A 24,645-nucleotide genomic window follows, 5' to 3' on the forward strand; every position below is an offset into this window, starting at 1 on the left:
TGTATGCCTTTTATCACAAGAAGACACCAGGGTCGAGATTTAGTTTCAATTTTAGTTTCTCTCCTCTGGTCGAGGTTTATCAGAGATTGTCACCTCACCGGAATGGTGCAGTTTGTAAAGCTGCCTAACTAGAAGAATTCAATTACAGATCTATAGGTCATTAGAGCTGAGAAAGTTTAGGTTCTCAAGTTTATGAACTGTTTATGTTGACAGACTTTGAAAAGACTCATCAAATTGTTTAGACAGTTCATGGAAACGAACCTATTAGAAATCAGCAAAGGAGAAGCCCTCAAGAATTGAGACAGGGCTGTGATTTCTACGAAGTTGAGTCTCTATGATTATGGGAAATGTGTTGAAATTTTGTTGTGCCTTGCTTTTTGAGATCTTTGTAACTGTCTTCTATACTTAAAAATTTATTATGTGTCATAGATTTCTGTTCTGTTGTTAAAGAAAGTTTGCTGCCTCCTGTGAAATGTTTCAGTGACAAATCACTACATTAAATAATTGCATGAAAATAAACACAATCTATCTAGCCAGATTTCATTCTGAGGTCTGACTTGTCAAATAGTATCACCACTTGGGATCATAACAAGTGGGACCTCTATGCCAGGATTTGAAATTATTGAATAAAAGAGGGGTCTGTGTCTCTTTTAAAGAAATTAGTACATGGAGTGTTGTGGTGAAGTTTATTGCATTGATTGGATTTTCAAATGTCTCTAATGTTGAAAATTTTTGTTCATTCATGTGAAAAGTCACTGGCTGGGCCAGCATTTATTGCCTATCCTTAGTTGCATTTCACAAGGTGATGGTGGTCTGCCTTCTTGAACAACTGCAGTCCATTTGGTGGAGGTTCCCCATAATGTTATTTGGGAGCAAGTTCGAACATGAATGAACAAAAATTTTCAACATTAGAGACATTTGAAAATCCAATCAATGCAATAAACTTCACCACAACACTCCATGTACTAATTTCTTTAAAAGAGACACAGACCCCTCTTTTATTCAATAATTTCAAATCCTGGCATAGAGGTCCCACTTGTTATGATCCCAAGTGGTGATACTATTTGACAAGTCAGACCTCAGAATGAAATCTGGCTAGATAGATTGTGTTTATTTTCATGCAATTATTTAATGTAGTGATTTGTCACTGAAACATTTCACAGGAGGCAGCAAACTTTCTTTAACAACAGAACAGAAATCTATGACACATAATAAATTTTTAAGTATAGAAGACAGTTACAAAGATCTCAAAAAGCAAGGCACAACAAAATTTCAACACATTTCCCATAATCATAGAGACTCAACTTCGTAGAAATCACAGCCCTGTCTCAATTCTTGAGGGCTTCTCCTTTGCGGATTTTGACCTAATAACACTGAGAAACAGCAATATGTTTCTAAGTCAGAATGGTGAGTAGATTTGAGGGGAACTTACACATAGTTGTGTTCCCATGTATCTCTTGCCGTTGTCTTTCTAGATGGTAATAGTCTAAGGAACTATGATGAATTTCTGCAGTGCATTTTGTAGATGATGCACACTGCTGCTACTGACATCAGTCGTGAAGGGAGTGAATGTTTGTGAATGTGGTGCCTATCAAGTAGGTTACTTTGTCTTGAATATTGTCAAGTTTTTTGAGTGTTGTTGGAACTGCTGTCATCCAGACAAGTGGGGAGGATTCCATTATATTCTTGTGCCTTGTGGATGGTGAACAGACTTTGGTGAGTCAGGAGGTGAGTTACTTACTGCAGAATTCATGGCTTCTAATCTGCTCTTGTATTTATATAGCACAATTCCATTTTTATTCAATGGTAAAGCTTAGGATGTTGATTTAGAGAGGATTTGACAATGGTAATGTTCTTGAATGTAATAGTGAAATTCTCTCCTTTGTTGGAGATGGTCATCCCTGGAATTTGTGCGAATCAAATGTTACTTGTCATTTGTCAGCCCCTAGCTGAATATTGTCCAGGTGTTGCTGTATTTGGACACAAATTGTTTCAGTGCCTCAGGAGTTGCAAGTGGTGCTGAACCTTATTCAATAATCAGCAAATATCTTCACTCTATTCTTATTCTGCAGGGAAGATCAGTCTTGAAGCAGCTGAAAATGTTTGGATCTTGGACACTACACTGAGGAACTCTTGCAAAGTTGTCTTGGAGTTGTAATGACTGATCTCCAACAGCCACAATCATATTCTTGTGGCTGAGCCTGAATCAGTCCCTCTAAACAGTGAATGTTAAAATTCACAATATATATAATAATACACCTATCAACAAAACCTCCCCCAGAAAAAAAAATGCATCCTTACAAGACATTTTCATTTCCTGTCAAGAAGATTTTCTTAACACGATTACTATGTTATATTGATTATAACATAATATTTACGATGAGCATACAATGAGTTTTATAATAATCATATTTTACATAAGTCTATTTGAATCACAACATTTGCTTTCCTTCACACATACTCTTGACAAACCTTCTACTATAATATGGGCTTTTTGGGCATGTGAGTGACTTTTACATTGTCTGATTATAGGATTAACCTCCATCAAAACAACTGTAGGATCTCATCCGAATTTCTGCAAAAACAAAGGATTTCAGGTCCATAAAAATACATTTTCTGGGTATATAAACTGTTGTACAGCCAACACATGACTTGGTGTCTCTTTCTGTACTGTTGAGTATTTTTGTTGACAGTCATTCGGGTTTCTTTGAAAAATAACTGACAATCCATTCAATCCACATTTCATCCTCTTATAGTAAAATGACATGCTCACTGAAGGTGCTGGCAGTAACAACCAGTTTGAATGGCTACTCATAATTCTGTGCTGCTAAACCTGAATCAATTGTCAGCACAACCTTCACATTGTCAAACATAATCTGACATTCTTTTCTCCATTCAAATTTCTTGCATTCTTTAATAAATCTATCAAAGGAGCCACCATGGTGTTGAACATTGGAACAAATTTCTGATTGAAATCTACTTATGCAACTGTAGCACAAAGTTTCACATTTTTGTGTTAAGCATGGAGAAATCCAAAATAGCCCTTATTTTCACTTCTCTTGACTCATTAGGTGCATCTCTAATGGCAAACAGTAACAGGGGAATTCCTTTTTTCCCATCGTTAGGACATTGTAGATAATAGCTCTAATCCTGATCCTTGACGTTTGCTGCCATCTTTCTAAAACACATTGAAATTGTGGGTGACAGGCTGAAATTGCAAATTGCTATATTCCCAAACTATTATTTATTTATTTGAATGTTTGTGACAAAAGTTTAGCCTTTTTCTGATTATATTCATTTGGGTAAAGCATATCTTTGAAAAAAATAACTTTTTTGCACTGTCATTTTGGAAGTAGTTTTTCCTGATGAAACATCACTGGACTCTAAATGTTAACTCTGTTTCTTAATTCATCAAGAATGTGGCTCTTGTAACATCATTTTTGAACAGCCACCCAAAGATAAGAAGCACCAGGATGAGTACTTAAAGTGCCAGGGCATTGTAGGCAGTGGACCAACTGCAGGTAAATGGGGTTTATGTAGATCGGTGTTTGTTGGTCAGCATAGACAAGGTGGGCAGAAGAATTTGTTTCCAAACCTTATAACTCTATAAAACCAGTTCCTTTAACAGATATTTGTCTCACGTATCTGACTACATCTTCTTCATTTGCTACCTTACTCTATACTGGAAATGCGCAGCAGGTCAGGCAGCATCCAAGGAACAGGAGAATCGACGTTTCGGGCATAAGCCCTTCTTCAGGAATGGGAGGAAGAGAGCTTCTTCAAGGAAGGCATCCTTGTAAGAGGATTTGCAGTAGGTTAAAATCTTCGAGTCGAAAGTGAGCCCTTCCTGAAGAAGGGCTTATGCCCGAAACGTTGATTCTCCTGTTCCTTGGATGCTGCCTTACCTGCTGCGCTTTTCCAGCAACACATTTTCAGCTCTGATCTCCAGCATCTGCAGTCCTCACTTTCTCCTCCTACCTTACTCTATAATCTAACTCAGCTTAATTGGAATGTTTTTAACCTCTCTGTATACCTCCAATCAACAATTTCTCCTTCATTAATCTCCATGGAATAAAATGGTATTGTCAACCAGCAGCAGGGATTTACTTGCTCCAGGGTCCCTTAATATCTTTATTGATTTATCTCCTTCATTTGAAGCATAGGAAATATCTCTTCTTTTCCAATTAAATACTCAAAATTGATTCCCATCATGAATAATTAGAAAGAATTTTCTTGAACAGAGTATTCTTCCCCTTCTAAGGAAATTCAAAGGTAACGTGTTCTGTTTGTACTGCAGCTAATGGCTTTAACACTTACTTCTTTCTTGATGGTCCTATGCTGAAGGTTCCTTAAGTGTTCCTGCTGCTATGTAGTCATTCTTCCATTTTACATCCAGTGTAAGAGACCACATCTTTCTACTTTTTGGACTATGAATTGAAAATGAGAAAAATGAACACTGCTTTAAAAAGGTAAGAAGATACCAGAAACTATTTGCAGCTTAGAAAAATAAATGTTGCTGACTGACACATATGAGAGAATAGGATGAATCTTACATTTTCTTTGAGCTAAGTTCTGTCAAGTATTTTTTAGAGGGATTCTCACTGTGAGTCCCATCGAAACTTCTCACCGTATCTTACCAAGCGTACTTCCCTAATTGCCTAGACTGTCCACATGACGTCTCTCACATCCAGTTCTAGTCCCCTTCTACTATGCGCACTTCCAAGAACTAATTACCGTTTAGTGGATATCTGCCGAAAGACTGGCATCACTTGTGCTCACTCCATCTTTAAAAGCCCGCTGTACACCTGGACAAGAACTGTCATTCCAAAGCTGCTCTGCACAGTTCCCGACTTCGCCTTGGGCATGGCAGACAGGGGAAAGTTGCACCTTGAGTCCTGTAGGATTGAATGAGGCATAGATGGGACTTCTTCTCCCCCAGCAGTGGAGGTCAGTAGTGACCACACAAGTCTTGTTCAAGATTGTCACCCAGATTAGAGCAGTCTAGCCAACTGAAGGAATGCCTATCTCGGTAAAAAGAAGAAGGTCAATGCCCTTCTCCACACTACCAGCATTACTGCCACCATCTTCTGTCTAATATCTCACATCCCTGAGACTTCTATCTCCTTTCCTCCAAGGCTAATGCTCCACCACCCTCACTATTGCCTGCAACATCTTCCCTTACTTGCTGTCACCACCCCCAACCCCAGACATCACTAACTCTGCAAGTCCTCTGTGCTGCCTGCTCACTTGCTTGGGGCACCTTTCCAACTGCACCATAAGTAACAGCCGTGACACCCACTTTCCTCTTCCATACTTGTGTCTCTCATTCCAGGAGCGAAACAGCTTACGGTAATGCAGAAAGTATCAACAAAGGAGGTGGGCTGCCTAACATTTGATTGCTCATCCTGGTGCAGAGAGGATCCTCATTCTGACCATCCCGGGTGCCTGCCTGACTGTGTCCAAGCCCATGGACTGATGTTGGAGGCTGCCATTGACTTACTGTGTTAGGACGTCTGAGTAAAGGCTATCCCCCTTGACTTGACTGAGGCCTGCTGACAAGCCATGACAGGCTTTCTGGCTTTGTGTCTTTGCTAAATAGAAAGGTGAGACAGAAGTAACCTGAGCCTGGTATCTCTGGCTGAGGGGGCTAGGCACACTGTGAACATCCAGGTAGGCTCAGAGTGAGTGAGAGCTATGATACCAAGTGAAGAGTCTGGTCCAGTCTAAGCTGGGTATGTGTCCTTGAGTGCAAAATGTCCTTGCTGCTGCTTTCCAATGATATTTACTGCTCTAGCATTGAATTACAGAAGCTCAGAGAGGTGCCATGAAGGTTCTTGGAGGTAGGCACATACAAATTACTAATGAGGTGGAGTGCATATGTTTGGTATCCGTGGTATGTACCCTGAGATGTTGATACTCAGTTTTCAACATCGAGGTACGATGGAGCAAACAGGGAGCTGAAGTTGCTATGTACCCATTCTGATTTCTATGTTGCGATTTCTCGATGCTTAGCTAATTTGGCATGTTTAGTAAGGTAAGAAACTAGATATTAATGAGGTGGGTTGGTCTGTTAACCAGATGTTAATAGACTATAATCCCCCTTAATCAGCAACTCACTAGTGCTTAGCAAGACGCTTGCCATGTTCTTGTCAAAAGTATAAAAGATGTTCCTTTTTAAATAAAGAGCTAGTTTGCTAACTTCTAATCTAATGGGATTTTCCCTGAATCACATAAGTTTTAAAATTGAAACCAAAATATTAATTATCTCACTCGCCACTTTTTGTGAAACTTTGATGAAATTGCAATCCACAAACATGTAATGTCAATAAATTGGGTAAAAATATGCTTGTGAGACTGTGATGAGACCCGCGAGTTAAAATATCCTAGCTCTATTTCCCAGAGCTGCAGTGGTTTACCTATTAAGTAGAATTCTGAAATTCTGCTGCAAATTGGAAGTCCTTTGGTTATGTGCTGAGTAATTTTGTAATTGTTGCCGAATTTTGAATGTTATTGGTGAAAAGTACTGCACTGAAGACAATCATATATTTGATATAATTCTCTGTAGGCCATGTGAGAAGAAAGAACAGTTGAAATCTTATTGTAAACACTGTTGTTTTCCATGATGGAATCTAATGATGAGTAGAATGTCGAAACTGAAAAAGCTCCGCCTTATACAGGAAACTAATTTATGACTGCATAATTGAAATAATTGAGGCTATTTTGATTATAACTGATATGCCATTCCCAAAAGAGCATTCGCTGATTATAAAGAAACGTGTCAAAACAATATTTTGACCACTGGTTATTGGTAGGATGACAACAACTTCTTGATTAAAATACTATCCTGGAACATTGAGATGGTATGTCTCCTTTCATGAACTTTGCATGAATGTTTACAATTGAGAAAGATGAAGGCTGCAATCAATATTTTTCTATAAGGTCCATTACAGTATAAAATATGTGAGATTTCTGTGTTGATTATAGTCATTTTTTAAAGCATAGTCTGTTACAGCATTTAAGCATAACAAGATTTGTTTGCAGTTGGCAATACAGGCTTTAACCTTGAGATTGGTCCTGGAATTAACACCGATAAGAACGAAATATATATTTTGTGAATTGCTACTGAATTGTGCAGTTCTAGATATAAATTTTCAACGACTGAAAGTGCATTTAATAATCTTGGTGAAATTGTAACACTATTGTTTATAGACTGTCGAAAGTAGAACTTTGCAAGTTAGCTGTTCTTCTGATGTGTGATCCCTCCTTTTTAACGAAAGTTTAAAATGAATATTGCATATACAAATGTTCTCTTATCAATCAAGCACTCCACTATTCAGTAAACAGCAATTTAAATTATTTTTAATCCTTCTAATTCTGCCATCTGTCAGATGAGTAAGTGTGGTATTTTAAAATTAATGAAATAACAGTAGGATGGAAATGTAGTAAGCTGAAAGGGTCAACTCATGGTCACATTGCTGTGACCATAGTCTCCATAGTTGATCCTGGTCAGATTCAGCATCTGATATGCCTGATCCTGTTACCAATTCAAGTAATTACGTGGATAATAGGCATTTTTTTTTAATCAGAACGTCAGAAAAGGCAAGGACAATAAGAAAACCTCTAAGTTCATTCAAGTATCCTAATTAAAAAACATTGAGAAATACTCAACAGATCTGTCAGCATCTCTAGAGAAGAAAGTAGTTGCAAAAACTACTATGTATTTCCGGCATTTTCTGTTTTTGTTTTAGATTTCCAGCAATTCTTTGCTCTTATATTAAGGTAATCCCTCTAATATTTTATTTCACTTAGATTGCTATTAACTACATCTTGAATTTCATTTATATTTTGGTTCAACTGCCTTTCCTGCTCAATCATTTCAATTTTAATCACTGTCTGTGATTTTAAAAACTTACTAATTTAATATGTGTTCTCTTTGATTAGCTTGATTCATAATAAGATTCAGGATGTTTTCGTCTATGCCATTTAATACTTTCTGTACTCCAATTATGTAATTTCTGCATAAAATGATCTGTGTAAGAACAGTATCAGTTTTTAAAACATTTCTAGCTACTTAATTGAAAGCATATTTTAAGATGGAGGCACTACTTCATTCCTTTAGAATACTGTACCTACATGATTTGTCATTACTGGTTTATATCTTACCATCTCAAATCTGGTTATTCCAAACTTTGATCTGTCCATTCATCTAGCTTAATGATTGCTTTGTGTTTCGGTAGTGACTCAATCCATATTGACAAACCTATTTTATATCTATATTAAGGAAGTGCATTTGTTCAGAGAGAACAGTTAAAAAAAATCACTAAGTTTATTGTACATACCGCAATCACATTGTACGAACACGGCTAGCTTTGATTCTGGTTTAATTTGAGTTGCATGTATTGCTTTAATTGTACAAAAAGATCTATTCTGAATGCTGTTCAGATGGAATTAACAACTGATCCTTTTGTTTTTTATTAAAGAGATTTCCTATTTTATCTCTTACTTAAGCCAAGCTGTAGTAGTCATTGACTTACTTATTTTAGCGCCTGCTCAATTTTGTGGATTCAGACAGGTTTTATGATACTTAACAATGATCAATAAAGGGCAGATGCTAATGAAGAGTTACCTTTCAATGCAGAGCTGGGGAAATGGGACCTTGCTTAGCTGTATGGCTGCGGCTGTGGTTTTCTTAGCAGATCAATATCTTGTCTTGTCTTGCTAATTGCTCATTGGTTGACATTCGTGGATTCTTTCTTGAAATGTGAACTCTTTTCCAGCTCGAGCGACGTGATGGTACAATACTGAATCTCCGTAAAGAGGTCCTCCTTTTACAAGAGAAACGAGATGGGTTAACAACTGAGGTACCTTAAATATTTTTAATTTGTCCTCTTATCCTAAAGCAAATGATTTATAATGCAGAAGTGTAATACAGGAAGCTGAATGGACAAAGCTGATTTGAGACTGGGCTGTAAAGGACATCAATAGTATTGGCTTTTCTGCTCAGTGCCACCATATTGGCTTCCTGATGACATAAGAATAGTCTCCAAATATAAAACATCGTGATTCTGTGAAGATTTCCTTTTTGACTTCTTATTAGTCTAACAGTGTGACAATTGAATGTATTAAAATTTAGAATCTATAATTTGTCTGTGGATTGACAGTTGGATGTACAGGAAAGAAGGATTTACCATCTGCAGGCAGAGCTGAGAGAAGGAGAAGCTAAGCTGGAACAAAAGCAGAGCTGCCTGCAACAGCTGAAAGAGGAGCTGGATACCACCAAAAAGCTGCACAAAGATGCCCAAGAACAGGTAGATATTTACTGTACCCTCACTTTTTAGGCCTTAATCTGCAAAGTAACCTTATTTTAGCTTTCATGTTTGAAATATTTTCAATTCTGCATTAGCTGGAATTATTGCTGTTGTATGTCTAAATCAATTTAGATGTCAGGAGGAGGCATGTACATCAGTTCTACTGGGATGGAAGGAATACAATAATTTGCTGAATTCAAAAAATAACTCAAAAATTGTTATGTTCACTAGGGATTTATTCTATTTGATTATAATCCTGTTATTATAATAACCTTATAATTATAAGATTCTTTAAATTTCAGCATTGTTATTTGCTTTAATGTTATTTGATGTAAAATATATACAGAATCAAAAATTTAATGTCAGCATAGTGAATTATGGGCTGTGAATGCTAATATGTCACTACAAATAGTAGATCCAACTTGTGAAATATATTTGTCTACGTGTTAATTTTTGGAATCTTTATGGAACCCCAAAGTTTCTCAGCAATCCCTCTGTGCAAAAGCTTTTTTGTTATTTATTCAAACTTGTATTGCCAAATAAATCAAAAAAGAATTGGAAATGTAGGTCATTTTTCACTCACGGTATTCTATTTTACCTTTTTTGAAATGGTATGATTTTAAATTTACTTAATCTATGAATTCATCACAATACTATGTGTATCGTATGCATTTTTAGGCTACTGATGTTTTGCTTCAACTATGCCCTTTAAAGAGGAAGATTTCTTTTTAGAAAAGTGAGAACAACCTGTATATATATATCTGTTGCTAAACCGCAGTTTATATTGTTGTACCATTCTGTCATCTCATGTCAGGCGTAGATCGTCCTCTATTCAGGTCAGCAATAGCCTCAATGATGGTGCATATAGATTGATGCAAGAGGGATAAGCCTTTTTTCATTGTTGAACACTCACCTTGGAAGAATGAATAATTCCTTAAGTTAATATGATCAAAACTATACACCTTACATGGCAGTGATTTACTTTTTTTGTTAGTGATATAAACTACAAGTTAAGTTTAAAGATGCTTATTAATTGAACCTCAAGATGAGCTGACAGTCTGCAAATTGATGACTAGCATTTTAATCATACATAGCTGCTAATGTAAAATGTTGTTAAATTCAGCAACGAAGGACAGTGAATAACTCAAAGCAATAAGGTCATAGACATTTACGTGACTTTTCATCAATCCTAGAAGTATGGTATAGAACAACTTAACATGCATAAAAATTGTAATGACCGTTTTTTTTGAATGACATTGTTAAAAATAAAATACCAAATGTATTTCATAAATATACTAGAGGTTAACCAGGGAAAGAGAAGGCCCAATTAGGGAACAACCTGTGTGTGAAGCCGCAGAATACTGGAAGGGCGTTGAATGAATACTTCTCTTCGGTCTTCACTCTGAAAAGGATAATTTAAGTATGGAATTCAGGAAAAGGGACTGTGAGTAACTTGCACTGTTTGACATAGGAAATGGAGAGGTATAGGAGGTTTTGTCGGGCCTGGGATGAAGAAATTGAGCTATAAAGAGACACCATAGAGACTTGGATTGTTTTCTTTGGAGCAGAAAAGGCTGAGGGAGGACATGATTGAGATGTATTAGATTATGTGTGATCTGGACAGGAGGAATAGGGAGTAGCTGTTCCCCTTGGTTGAGGGATCAATCATGAGATGGCATAAATTCCCTGGCCTGGATGATTTGCATCCCTTGGCCTGGATGATTTGCAACCCAGGCTGCTGTAGGAGGCGAGGCAGGAAATTGCAGGAGCTCTAATGCAACTTTTTTAATTCCTCTCTAGCCACAGGGGAAGTCCCAGAGGACTGAACAACAGTTCTTTTACTTCTAAAAGTTATCTTAAAAGTCCAGGATTTTGGTCCTGGTTCCACTTTTTAAAGAAGGGTGGTAGAAATGAAGCAGGAAATTACAGACCAGTGAGTCTCACATCAGTGGTGGGGAAACTATTGGAGAAAATTCTGAAGGAGCAAATTAATAACCACTTCGAAAGATATGTTGAATAGGAAGGGTTTGGAGGGATATGGACCGGGTGCTGGCAGGTGGGACTAGATTGGGTTGGGATGTCTGGTCGGCATGGGTCTGTTTCCATGCTGTCCATCTCTATGACTCTATATGTGTTAATTAGGGATAATCAGCATGGCTTTGTCAGAAGGAGGTCATGCCTAGCAAATTTGTTAGAAGTTTTGAAAATGTGCTCAGTTGTGAGAATGAGGGAAGTTCAGTTGCTGTAGTTCATGTGGATTTTAGGAAAGCTTTTGACAAGGTCCCACGTGAGAGATTGATTGAGAAGGTTAAATTGCATGGAATTCAGGGAAACTTGACGAGATAGATCTGGCTTAGTAATAGGACACAAAGAGTAATGGTAGAAGATTGTTTGAGTGACTGGAGGCCATTGTCCAGTGGCATACAACAAAGATTAGTACTGGGAACCTAATTGTTTGTTTTTATATATATATATATATATATATATAAATTATATAGATGAAAATGCGAAGAGAAAGTTAAGCAAATTTGTAGATAACACCAAGATTGGTAAAGTAGTTACTTGCGATGCAGATGGTTGCAGGTTACAGCAAGATATGTATGGGTTGGTCAGATGCGCGAATGGCACTAAACCCTGATAAGTGCAAGGTGATGCACTTTGGAAGGAGAAACAAGGTGAGGGAGTATTTACTGAATAACAGGACACTGGAGTAGCTTAGAGGATCTTGGGGTAGTTACTGACAGATCCCTGAAGTCAGCAGTGCATGTGAATAGGATTGTTCAGGTGGCATATGGGACATTTGTTTTCATCAGTCATGGCATTGAGTATAAGAGCAAGGAGGTAATGTTGGTGTTGTACAAAGTGTTGTTTAGGCTACAGCTGGCGTACTGTGTGCAGTTCTGGTCATCTCACTACAGGAAGGATGTGATAACGGTGGAGAGGGTACAGAGGAGGTTTACCAGAATGATGCCTGGGATGAAGAAATTGAGCTATAAAAAGACACCATAGAGATTTGGATTGTTTTCTTTGGAGCAGAAAAGGCTGAGGGAGGACATGATTGAGATGTATTAGATTATGTGTGATCTGGACAGGAGGAATAGGGAGTAGCTGTTCCCCTTGGTTGAGGGGTCAATCATGAGATGGCATAGTTTTAGGGTAAGGGGCAAGAAGTTCAGAGGCAATTTGGGAAAAAAAACTTTTTCACTCAGCGGGTAGTGAGAATCTGGAATGCATTGGATGAACATTTAAACCGTCATAACATTCAAGGATATGGGACAGGTGCAGGAAATTGAGATTGGTGTACTTTTAGTGGTAGTTATGTTGGTGCAGACTGAATGGACGAAGGGCCTTTTCTGCACTGTATAAATCTATGAATGAATTTTAAATATGGTAATGCTTTGTTGCAATATTCAGTGACATACAATAATCGTTAACTGCTGTTCAATGGTTGAAACAATTAAATGTGTACTGTCAATTGTGTCTTCACTTTGATAGTTACAAAATTTGACAACCCCAAAAAAAAGGTGTGAGGATTGTAATATACAATAAACCTTGCTTCCATTGAGGGGGTATGCAATCTTTGTGCAGCCTGCTAATTTATGATTGTACTATACAGCCAGAACAAAATGCTCTGTTAAATGATTGTATGGGCAGAATATAGAAAGTTAGGCAGGAATTTAAAAAGGTGGTCCTCGAGGGTAGTAATATCTGGATTATTTCCCATTTTTAGAGTTAGTGAGGACAGGAATAGGAGTATAGAACAGACTAATGCATGGCTGAGGAGCTGGTGCTGAGGAGAAGGGTTCATATTTTTGGATCATTGAAATCTCTTCTGAGGTAGAAGTGACCTGTACAAGAAGGACAGATTGCACCTGAATTGGAAGGGGACTAATATGCTGGCAGGGAGATTTGCTAGAGCTGCTCAGGAGGATTTAAACTAGTAAGGTGGGGGTGGGGGACCCAGGGAGATAGTGAGGAAAGAGATCAATCTGAGACTGGTACAAATGGGAAAAGGAGTGAGTCAAATAGTCACAGTAGGCAGGAAGAAAGCAGAGAACAAGGTAGGACTGATAAAGTACACTGCATTTATTTCAATGCAAAAGGCCTAACAGGGAAGGCAGATGAACTCAGGGCATGGTTCAGAATATGGGACATGGATATCATAGCAATTAGAGAGACATGGCTCCAGGATAGACAGGACTGGCAGCTTAATGTTCTAGAATACAAATGCTATAGGAAGGATAGAAAGGGTGGCAAGAGAGGAGAGGTGGTAGCATTTTTGATAAAAGATAGCATTTCGGCTATACTTCGTGAGGATATTCCTGGGAATACATCCAGGGAAGTTATTTGGGTGGAACTGAGAAATACGAAAAGGATGATCACCTTATTGGAATTGTATTCTAGACCGGAAGAAGGGCTAATGCCCGAAACGTCAATTCTCCTGTTCCCTAGATGCTGCCTGACCTGCTGCGCTTCTCCAGCAACACATTTCCATCTCTGATCTCCAGCATCTGCAGACCTCATTTTCTCTTGTATTCTAGACCCCCAACAGTCAGTGGGAAATTAAGAAACAAACTTATAAGGAGATCTCAGCTATCTGTAAGAACAGTAGGGCATTTTAACTTTCCAAACATACACTGGGACTGCCATAGTGTTAAGAGTTTTGATGGAGAGGAACTTGTTAAGTGTGTACAAGAATGGTTTCTGATTCAGTATCTGGATGTACTTACTGGAGAAGGTGCAAAACTTGACCTACTCTTGGGAAATATGGCAAGGCAGGTGACTGAGCTGTCAGAGGAGGAGCACTTTGGGGCCAGCGACCACAATTCTATTAGTTTTAAATTAATAATGGAAAAGGATAGGCTGCATCTAAAAGTTGAAGTCCTAAATTAGAGAAAGGCCAATTTTGACAGTATTAGGCAAGAACTTTCAAAAGTTGATTAGGGTTAGATGTTTCCAGGTAAAGGGACAGCTGGAAAATGGGAAGCCTTCAGAAATGACATAACAAGAGTCCAGAGACAGTATATTCTTGTTAGGTTGAAAGACAAGAGTGGTGGGTGTAAGGAATGCTGGATGAGTAGCGAAATTGAGGTTTGGTTAAGAAAAAGAAGGAAGCATTTGTCAGGTATAGACAGCAGGGATCGAGTGAATCCTTAGAAGATTATAAAGGAAGTAGGAGTATACTTAAGTGGGAAATCAGGAGGGCAAAAAGGGGACATGAGATAGCTTTAGCAAATAGGGTTAAGGAGAATCCAGAGATTTTATAAATATATTAAGGGCAAAAGGGTGACTAGGGAGAGAATGGGGCCCCTAAAATATCAACAAGGCAGACTGTGGAGCCACAGGAGATGGGGAAGTTACTAAACAAGTAGTTTGCATCAGTGTTTACTGTGGAGAAGGACATGGAAGATATAGAATGTAGGGAAATAGATGGTGACATCTTGAAAAATGTCCATATTACAGAGGAGGAGGTGTTGGATGCGTTAAAATGCATGAAAGTGGGTAAATTCCCAGGGCTGGATCAGGCGTACCCGAGAACTCTGTGGGAAGCTAGGGAAGTGATTGTTCAGCCCCTTTCTGAGATATTTGTATCGTTGATAGTCACAGGTAAGGTGTCGGAAGACTGGAGGTTGGTGAATGTGGTGCCACTATTTAAGAAAGGTGGTAAGGAAGACCCAGGGAACTATAGGCAATTGAGCCTTACATCTATGGTGGGCAAGTTGTTGGAGGAAATCCTGAAGGACTAGATTTACATGCATTTGGAAAGGCAAAGACTGATTATGGATATTCAGCATGGCTTTGTGAGGGGGAAATCATGTCTCACAAGCTTGATTGAGTTTTTTGGAGAAGTAACAAAGAGTATTGATGAGAGTGGAGCAGTGGACGTGATCTATATGGACTTCAGTAAAGCATTCAACAAGGTTCCTCATGGTAGGCTGGTTCGCAAGGTTATATTTCATGGAATACAGGGAGAACTAGCCAATTGGATACAGAACTGGTTCAAAGGTAGAGGGTGGTGGTGGAGTGTTGTTTTTCAGACGGGAGGCCTGTGACCAGTGGTGTGCCACAAGAATCGGTGCTAGGTCCACTGCTTTTCGTCATTTATGTAAATGATTTGGATGTGAACATAGGAGGTATAGTTAATAAGTTTGCCGATGACACTAAAATTGGAAGTGTAGTAGACAGCGAAGAAAGTTATCTCAGAGTACAACTTTGAGATCAGAGGGCCAATGGGCTGAGAAGTGTCAGATGGAGTTTAACTCAGATAAATGCAAAGTGCTGCATTTTGGGAAAGCAAATCTTAGCAGGACTTATACACTTAATGGTAAGGTCCTAGAGAGTGTTGCTGAACAAAGAGACCTTCGAGTGCAGGTTCATAGTTCCTTGAAAGTGGAGTCACAGGTAGATAGGATAGTGAAGAAGGTGTTTGGTATGCTTTCCTTTATTGGTCAGAGTATTGAGTGTAGGAGTTGGGAGGTCATGTTGCAGCTGCACAGGACATTGGCTAGGCCACTTTTGAAATATTGTCTGCAATTCTGGTCTCCCTCCTATCGGAAGGATGTTGTGAAACATGAAAGGGTTCATAAAAGATTTACAAGGATGTTGCCAGGGTTGGAGGATTTCACCTGCAGGGAGAGGCTGAATAGGATGGGGCTATTTTCCCTGGAGCATCGGAGGCTGAGATGTGACCTTACAGAGATTTATAAAATCATGAGGAGTATGGATAGAATAAATAGACAAGGCGAAAGTGAATAATGCAGATGCTGGAGATCAGAGTCAAGAGTGTGGTGCTGGAAAAGCACAGCAGGTCAGGCAGCATCCGTGGAGCAGGAACATCGACATTTCGGGCAAAAGCCTTTCATCAGGACTCAATAGACAAGGCCTTTTCCCTGGGGTGGTGGAGTCCAGAACTGGAAGGCACAGCTTTAGGGCGAGAGGGGAACAATTTAAAAGGGACCATTGGGCAACTTTTTTACACAGTGTGTGGTGCAAGTATGGAATGAGCTGTCAGACGAAGTGGTGGAGGCTAGTACAATTACAACATTTAAAAGGCATCTGAATAAGAAGTGTTTAGACGGATATGGACCAAGTGCTGGCAAATGGGACTAGGTTAGGTTAGGATATCTGGTCGGTATGGACAAGTTGGACAGATGTGTTTCCTTGCTGCACATCTCTATGACTCTATGACCTCAATCGAGATCCCAGAATCATGAAAGGTGGGCACCAATTAAAATTACTCAGCTCTGCCGACTCAAAATAACCAACTTTTCTAAAAGGAAAGCTACGTTTTGACTGAAGCAGTCAATGCCATATGGCATAGGGTATAAGAGCAAGGAGGTAATGTTGAAGTTATACACAGTTCAGTTAGGCAATAGCTAGAGTACTATGCCCAGTTCTCGTTTCACAATTAATTTAAATTAGGAAAAGAAGGAAAATGGCACAATTGGCACAGAGCAAGCTCCAGAATCTGTCTGCACTGTAAAGGAATACTTGTGCAGCACTGGAGAGGAGAGGAGCCAGCAGGCCCTCCAGACTGACTCAGAATCAAAGACCTGGTTTTTTTGTTAGATTGAGAAGAGTTCCCAGATCTGCAAAGAGTCTTTAAAAGTGCTGCCGCTAATCAGATATTTGGTCTGGTGGCAGGTTGTAATCAAATCCGGCATCAGAAATTACAGAAATAGTAAGAACAATGCCAGTTATTTAGATGGGGTGAGCAGAAGGCCTGCTTTGGGGCTCAGGCACTGTATCCGAAACATTAAAATATTAAAATATAAAATACCCTGTAACATCCTCTTAAGGTGAGGTAGTGACATGATGGAATGATACTCTGTTAGTAATCCAGTGTATCAGTCTAATGTTTTGACATTAAGGATTCAAATCCCACAGTTGCAAATGATGAAATTCAAATTTAATTTTTTAAAATCTAAAATTAAAAAGCTTACCTGTTGGTAATCATGTAACCATTATCAATTGAGAGAAATTGTCCATTAGGAAAGGAAATTTGCATCCTTGACTAGTCAGGCCTTCATGTGACTCCAGCACCAGAGCAGTATAGTTGACCTATAACATTTATCTCTTATCAATGGCATTAATAAGTCACTCAGTTCAAGGGCAATTAAGGATGGATAATAAATGCCAGCCTAGCAAGCATTCAATATCCGACAAACAAATAAAAAAAGAGCCCTCGCACCCTTACACAGTTCCCGAGTGCCATCCATCACACTATGTGACATTTCATGTCTTGTACCAATCCCAGGAACCTGTAATATCCTATACCCCAAAGTTTGCCCCTGTACCACCTTTCTATGATCTTTTAGAGCCCTGTGTTGACTCATGTCCCCTCCACCCTTCACCCTTTGTGCTTCCAGCAACCATGCAAACTCACCCAGGATACACCCACAGCAGACAGTGGAAAATAAAGTTTAAGGTCTCTATTACAAACTTCATTGTATTGAAAAAACATGTTCATAAAATTCCACTTACATTCCTTCAATGACAGTATACCTTATGACAACAAGCATTTCATTTGCATGCACAATGTCCTTTAAAAATAAGCTTTGAAATTCATAGTTACGGTTGAAACATTGGTTAGTCACCAAATAATCTGCTCTATCACATTTAATTTGGCAGCATGGCTATTACTGTATATATATTGTCCACATGAATGTGCTAGAATCATCAGCCATCTTGTCAATGGAGCATCCTTATGGCACAATAACCATCCTTTAGTTATGCAATCGTCAAGGCGATTGCATGCATATATAGGGAATTGGATTTTGCATAAACCTGGAAATTATGAACAACCACCATGCTATACCAAATTAACTGCCTTAATTTGTTACGTATATTAATGATCTGAATGAAGGGACTGGGGGCATTCTGGCGAAGTTCGCCGATGATACAAAGTTAGGCGGACAGGCAGATGGTTCTGAGGAGGTGGGATGGTTGCAGAAAGATTTTGACAGTTTAGGAGAGCGGTCCTTTTGTGGGGATTTCAAACAAACGGTAAACAGTTTTTTGCAGTTGGATAAATACTCAATCCCTTGTATAGAGGACTTACATGAAAACTAGCAGGGGGTGTGCTGTCCTTCATGGTGCGGTACATGAGCCTTGTGTACCTGCAAATGTGATCAGATGAGGGTTCCCAGAAGCATGCTACAATTAATATCCATATAGGTTTGTACCAATATTCGAAACTTTTTATTCATTCATTTGTGGAATGTGGGTCTCGCTGGCTGTCCAGCATTTATTGCCTGTCACTTGTTGCCCTTGAGAAGGTGATGATGAGCTGCCTTCTTGAACCGCTGTTGTCTACCTGCTGTGGGTTGACCCACAATGCCATTACAGAGGGAATTCCAGGATTTCAACCCAGCAGCAATATTTTTCCAAGTCATGATGGTGAGTGTGCCTTGGAGGGGATCTTGGAGATGGTAGTGTTCCCATATATCTGCTGCCCTTGTCCTTTTAGATTGGATGTGTTCGTGGTTTAGAAGGTGTTGTCTGAAGATCTTAGTGAATTTTGTGGTATCATCAACCTGTGCCATTTTCTAGCAGATGATGGAGAACATTTTGCAAGATCTACCCCAAGTTGCCATTCATCTGGATGACATGCTAATAACCAGGAAGACCAATAAAGAGCAGTTAGAGAACTTGGTTGTAGTACCTAAACATAAATCCAATGCAGGTTTTCACTGTAGGAGGGAAAAAATGTGTGCTTCAGGCACCTCAAGTGAGATTTGTGGGCTACAGAGTTGACAAGACTCTGTTATACCCACTGAAAGATAAAGTGAGGCTGGTCAGTGGTTCCCTGGCTCCCATGCATGTACTGGAGCTTGTATCTTTACATGGGTTTGTCAATTATTGTGGAAAATTCTTAGGTAACCTGGCTTTCATCCTGACATCTGTACATCTCCTATTGAAAAAGGGTCAGCCTTACATATGAGGAGAAAGTGAGGTCTGCAGATGCTGGAGATCAGAGCTGAAAATGTGTTGCTGGAAAAGTGCAGCAGGTCAGGCAACATCCAGGGAACAGGAGAATCGACGTTTCGGACATAAGCCCTTCTTCCTGAAGAAGGGCTTATGCCCAAAACGTCGATTCTCCTGTTCCCTGGATGCTGCCTGACCTGCTGCGCTTTTCCAGCAACACATTTTCAGCTCAGCCTTACATATGGTCTCATAGCCAAGAAGTAGACTTTAGGGAAGTGAAAAAGCAGCTATCATTGTCGAAGGTGTGGGCCTGCTGCAATACAAAGTAAGATGTGGTGCTGACATCCAATGCCTCCCCTTACGATATCGCAGTCGTCTTAGCTCACTGGTTGCCCAGCAAAGAGGAACTCCCAATAGTGTATACTTTCCAGACTTTGGCCGATGCCGAATGAAGGTATCCCCAGATAGAGAAAGTTTTGCAGTTATCTTTGGTGTGAGAAACTTCCAGCAATATCTTTATAGATGTAAATTGGTAGTAGTAACAGACCACAAACCCTTGCTAGGGCTACTTAAAAAGGATAGGTCCCTGCCACCTCAGGTAAAATTCAGCTCTTATTTTGAGTGCATACAATTACAAGTTGGGACACAGCCCAGGAGGAATCAACTAGGAGAAAGTGAGGTCTGCAGATGCTTAAGATCAGAGTCAAGAGTATGTTGCTGGAAAAGCACAGCGGGTCAGGCAGCATCCAAGGGGCAGGAGAATCAACGTTTCAGGCCGGAGCCTGGGGTGGAGAGATAAATGGGAGGAGGGGAGGGGCTGGGGAGAAGGTAGCCTAGAGGCCAAGTGGCAAATGCAGATGCATTGAACTACCTCCCATTGGCATACAGCACCAGTGGTGCCACCACCAGAAGGGTCTGTTCTGTTTTTAAACTTTCTGGACACCCTTCTGGTCACCGCTGACAATGTCAGAGAGTGGACACAAGATTATCCCACCCTGGCAAAACTAAAACAGCTAGTGGTGATGGGGGAAACGATCACAATCAGAATTGAAACTTTTCTAAACCCAGCGAGACCAGTTTGCTATAGAGGATGGTGTATTATTATCGGGAGCAAAAGTGATTGTCCCAAGCAAAGGTTGCTGGCTGGACTCCATCAGGGTCATCCAGGGGTTTTGAAAATAAAGATGTTGGCAAGAAATTATGCCTACTGGCCAGGATCAGATGCCGACATAGCCACCTTGGTGGGGCAATGCTTGCGCCAGCAAGGACGAAACTTAACACCAAGAGCTCCCCCACATTCATGGGAATGGCCAGGTAAACCCTGGACTTGATTACATGTTGACTGTGCTGGTCCTTTCATGGGCGGCATGTTTTAGTCATTTAGATGCCCATTCAAAGTGGTTGCCCAGGGATAGAGTTCATTTGTGAAAGTTGCGAGCATTTTTTGCAGTACACTGACTCCCAGAAATATTGCTCACAGACAACAGGCCATCATTTACCAGCAGAGAATTTGAGCATTTCCACAATTCAAATGGCGTTTGGCATGTTCAGACAATTCCATATTATCCATAGTCCAATGGCCTGTCGGAAGGGACAGTCCAAATTTTGAAGGCAGGCTTAAAACAAACAGCCTATAGCTCCACTCATACCAAACTGGCCCGGTGCCTGTTTGATTATAAGGCCACACCTCACGCAACCACAGGGACAGCTACAGCAGATTGCTAATGGGAAGAAGACTCCCCACCAGGTTGAATCTGATCTTCCCAGACATGGGTGCGCGGGGGGGGGGGAACAGGTTGAAATGGCATTAGGGACGGCAATACTGAACACAAGACTCTTCTAAGCGAAAGAGCCAGTTTAGTTCAGGGGATGAAGTTTAGTGTCAAAACCAAGGGTATTGGTGGGAATAGTCAACACGAAGTCAACTCCCATGATATACAAAGTTTAGGGAGGAGAGGTGGTCCTGAATAGGCATGTGAACTACATGAAGGCTGCAACCTTACAAATGGGGCAGAAGCAAAACATACCCGGTCCCTCGGAACATCCAGCAAGGATGGCTAGCATTGAAGAAACTTCTGAGGATGAGATGTACGTGGCAGATGTCACAGCCTTGACACCATTACCACATGAAGAAGATGAATTTCGGTCATGAGACTCTAGGTGCAAGAAGTGGACTGCATTCCAGTATACACCGCCAATATCTGAGGCAGAGTCAGAGGAACCAGATCTGGTGTGAAAATGCCCAGGAGAAGCTACAGGAAAAAGAATTGGCCGACATCCCAAAACGTAGAGGGAAATGTATATGGTCATTAGAACAAGGTCAGCTCGGTGGATATCATAGAATATGAGTTCCCTGATTAGGGCTGTTAACCTGGTCCAGTCAGGGAGTCCTGACTGACAAATATAAACAGGAGTGTCTCAAGTACTATGCAAGTATAAATAAATGGGTGACTTGGTGATGGGATACCGGCTGCTGTGGAGCTATTTCACATTTGAAACCAAATTCATCTCTTTAGCAAAAAATCATTTGTTTATCTCTCACTTCAACAATCCCTCAAATTTCTGCAAACCATTAATACAGATATTAAGGAAGGGAAGAGAAAATGTCACATTATACCTGAGTAAAAAAAAACAGGGGTGTCAGAGGTTCTGTTCACTCTGAGACATGGCTGGATCAGTGTCAAGGTCTATGCACGTGTAACTAAAGGGTGACTTGGTGATGGGATAAGGCCTCTGGGGAGTTATTTCACAACCATATTTAGAATTGTGGAGCAGAAAAAAAAGAAAGAAAAAAAAATAAACAGGAGTGTCAGGGATTCTGTTCACTCGAGGAGTCAGCAGGATCAGTGTCATGTACTGTGCATGTGTAAATAAAGGTGACTTGGTGACAGGATACCAGCTTTCATGGAGTTATTTCAAATACCACCTTACCTTTCATTTCAATTACTTTTATTGTATCTTAATTTTGGATTTGTTTTGTACTTTTGATCTTCCATGGTGCTTCAAACAATCAATTGCAAACATCGAAAAGTCTTTGTCGTCAAGTTGTCATGTCACATGAACACGAAATAAATTGACTATTCCATATTGATGAGGTTACAAGCTGATATTGTTGTATCCTATTGTATCGCCATTGTCTTCCCAGACCATAGCGCCGTTCTCTCATTAGAGAGAGATGACTGGTGGTGATTTAACTTGATGGTCACCACACCTCAGGTGAGGGGAGAGGTTGAAAATGAAAGCCCATCATGGTAGCCTCAGCTAGTGATGGGAATTGAACCCAGGCTTGGGCATCACACTGTTTTGCAAGCTAATCATTTAGGCAATTGAGCTAAACCAACACCAACTGACATAATACACTGACCTGAGGCACATGAATATTGCAAAACTGATTATTGAATATTTGATTATTTTTAAACAATAAGCTCCATTTTGTTATTGTGACTGAGATTTACAGGTCATCCTGTTATGTGTGTTTCGTCAATGTGAATTCACTGGAATGTGATTGACAAATTTGAGACGCTGTTTCTACAGCGCAAACTTTAAAACATGTATTAGCTGTAACCCGATTACAGCGCCAACACTTTAAGCGCTGTTTCTAAAGCACGATTTTTTAAAAAACGCGGGGTTGCACCACAATACAATCATTGTGTTATACTAGAACTGACCATACATTAATGTATTCATCTTAATTTCTGGTTTCTTTAGAGTAGTAGTTGACACCAAATTTAAATTTCCTTCATTGAGTATAAACTAATTTTAAATTCACTTCTGGACATTTAAAGACTTCCAAAGTATTTATCTTTTTGTAATTTATTCTGTTTTTGCCATAGATAACAGATCACTCTGCTTTAGACCATTGCAAGAACACAGCTGTAATATCTAGCTATTTTATTGTAACTTGTTATTAAAGAATATCCAGTGAATTTAAAAACAAAACTTATTATTTGCTGTTAAATGTAAAATTGTTCCAAGAAGTGAAAGGAGGTTATTCAGAATAGCTCCAGGCACACTATCCAATGCTGACTTATTCAGGAATACCACAACTGGATTTTATATTGTTGACAGCTGTTAATAATAGTTGCTTATCAATGATCATTCTTCCACTTCTTTCTTTCATTCAGCTTTAATTCAAGCATGTGTGAAGCACTTTAACTGAAACAAGTTAGGACCATAGCCTGTAACATGATTGCGTGGCAGACTAAATCTGCCAATCTGTGTGCACGGAAAGCAAATATTGTGCACATTTTAATGTTACATAAAATTGTCTCAGTATTACCAATGTTTTGGTAATTACAGTCCCACTTTTCTTCTAAGTTAATATATGAAATTGAATAGTTAGTTGCATTGAATAACACTAATGACCTGGAGCAGTTTAAAAAGGCAGCTCACCATTACCTTCTCAAGGACAACTAAGGATGGGCAATAAATGCTGAGCCAGCCAGCCACGTTCATATCCCGTAATACAAATACAGTATCATTTTGAGACCGAAATGTCTTTCCTGAATATGTCCTTTTTAGGTATTAAATCTTTTGGCTATAAAATAGTTGTAAAATTAGGCTAACATTTAGGTTTGGTTTTGCCTTGTCTTGAAATTCTTCAAAATGTAATTATTTTGGCTGCCATAATGGTATATGTTTATGCTGTCATCAAGATGGAATTTTACCAACCCAATAGATAAAAACCGTGATGCAGATATTTTAGTAAAATGATGATAAGGGAGTGCCTAATGGCTTCCCACCAGGGTAACACATTTTTAAATTTCATTTATAGGATGTGGGCATTACTGGGAGAGCTAGCATTTATTGCCAATTTCTATTTGCCCTTTGAAAGGTGGCGGTGAGCAGCTTCCTTGAACTGCTGCAGTCGTTGCATAGTAGGTGCACTACCAGTGATTTAAGGGAGGGAGTTCCAAGGTTTGACTCAGCAATACTGAAGGAATGGTAATATAGTTCCAAGACAGAATAGAGTATGGCTTAGATGAGAACTTGCAGGTGATGCTACTTCCATGTATCTGCTTCCCCTGTCCTTCTACGCACTAGAAGTCACAACTTTGAAAGATGCTGTTTATATAGTTTTGATGATTCGTTGGAGTGCATCTCGTAGATTGTACATACTGGTGCCAATATGCATCGGTGGTGGAATGAATGAATGTTGACAGTCTTAGTTGCGAGAGTGTGGTGCTGGAAAAGCACAGCCAGTCAGGCAGCATCCGAGGACTGGAGAATCAATGTTTCAGGCATAAGCCCTTCATCAGGATTCCTGATGAAGGGCTTATGCCTGAAAAGTCAATTCTCCTGCTTTTCAGATGCTGCCTGACTGGCTATGCTTTTCCAACACCACACTCTTGAGTCTGATCACCAGTATCTGCAGTCCTCACTTTTTCCCAGATTTAGATGCGATACCAAT

The 24,645-nt window shown here is 39.6% G+C and overlaps 1 protein-coding gene across 2 annotated transcripts in view; it reads left to right on the forward strand.

Annotated features, from left to right (window-relative positions):
- The window catches only part of pmfbp1 (polyamine modulated factor 1 binding protein 1), a 791,959-nt gene that overhangs the window by 338,513 nt on the left and 428,801 nt on the right, over window positions 1–24,645 (forward strand). For both annotated transcript variants that reach the window (XM_087995767.1, XM_087995768.1), the window contains exons 11-12: window positions 8,778–8,861; window positions 9,162–9,308. In XM_087995767.1, coding sequence (XP_087851893.1) covers window positions 8,778–8,861; window positions 9,162–9,308 — 231 coding nt within the window. The remainder of the gene's footprint in view (window positions 1–8,777; window positions 8,862–9,161; window positions 9,309–24,645) is intronic.

This window comes from Chiloscyllium plagiosum, unplaced genomic scaffold, assembly GCF_037043375.1.
Source record: "Chiloscyllium plagiosum isolate Xiang-an unplaced genomic scaffold, Cpla_swu_hap1 HiC_scaffold_17, whole genome shotgun sequence".
Classification (NCBI taxonomy): domain Eukaryota; kingdom Metazoa; phylum Chordata; class Chondrichthyes; order Orectolobiformes; family Hemiscylliidae; genus Chiloscyllium; species Chiloscyllium plagiosum.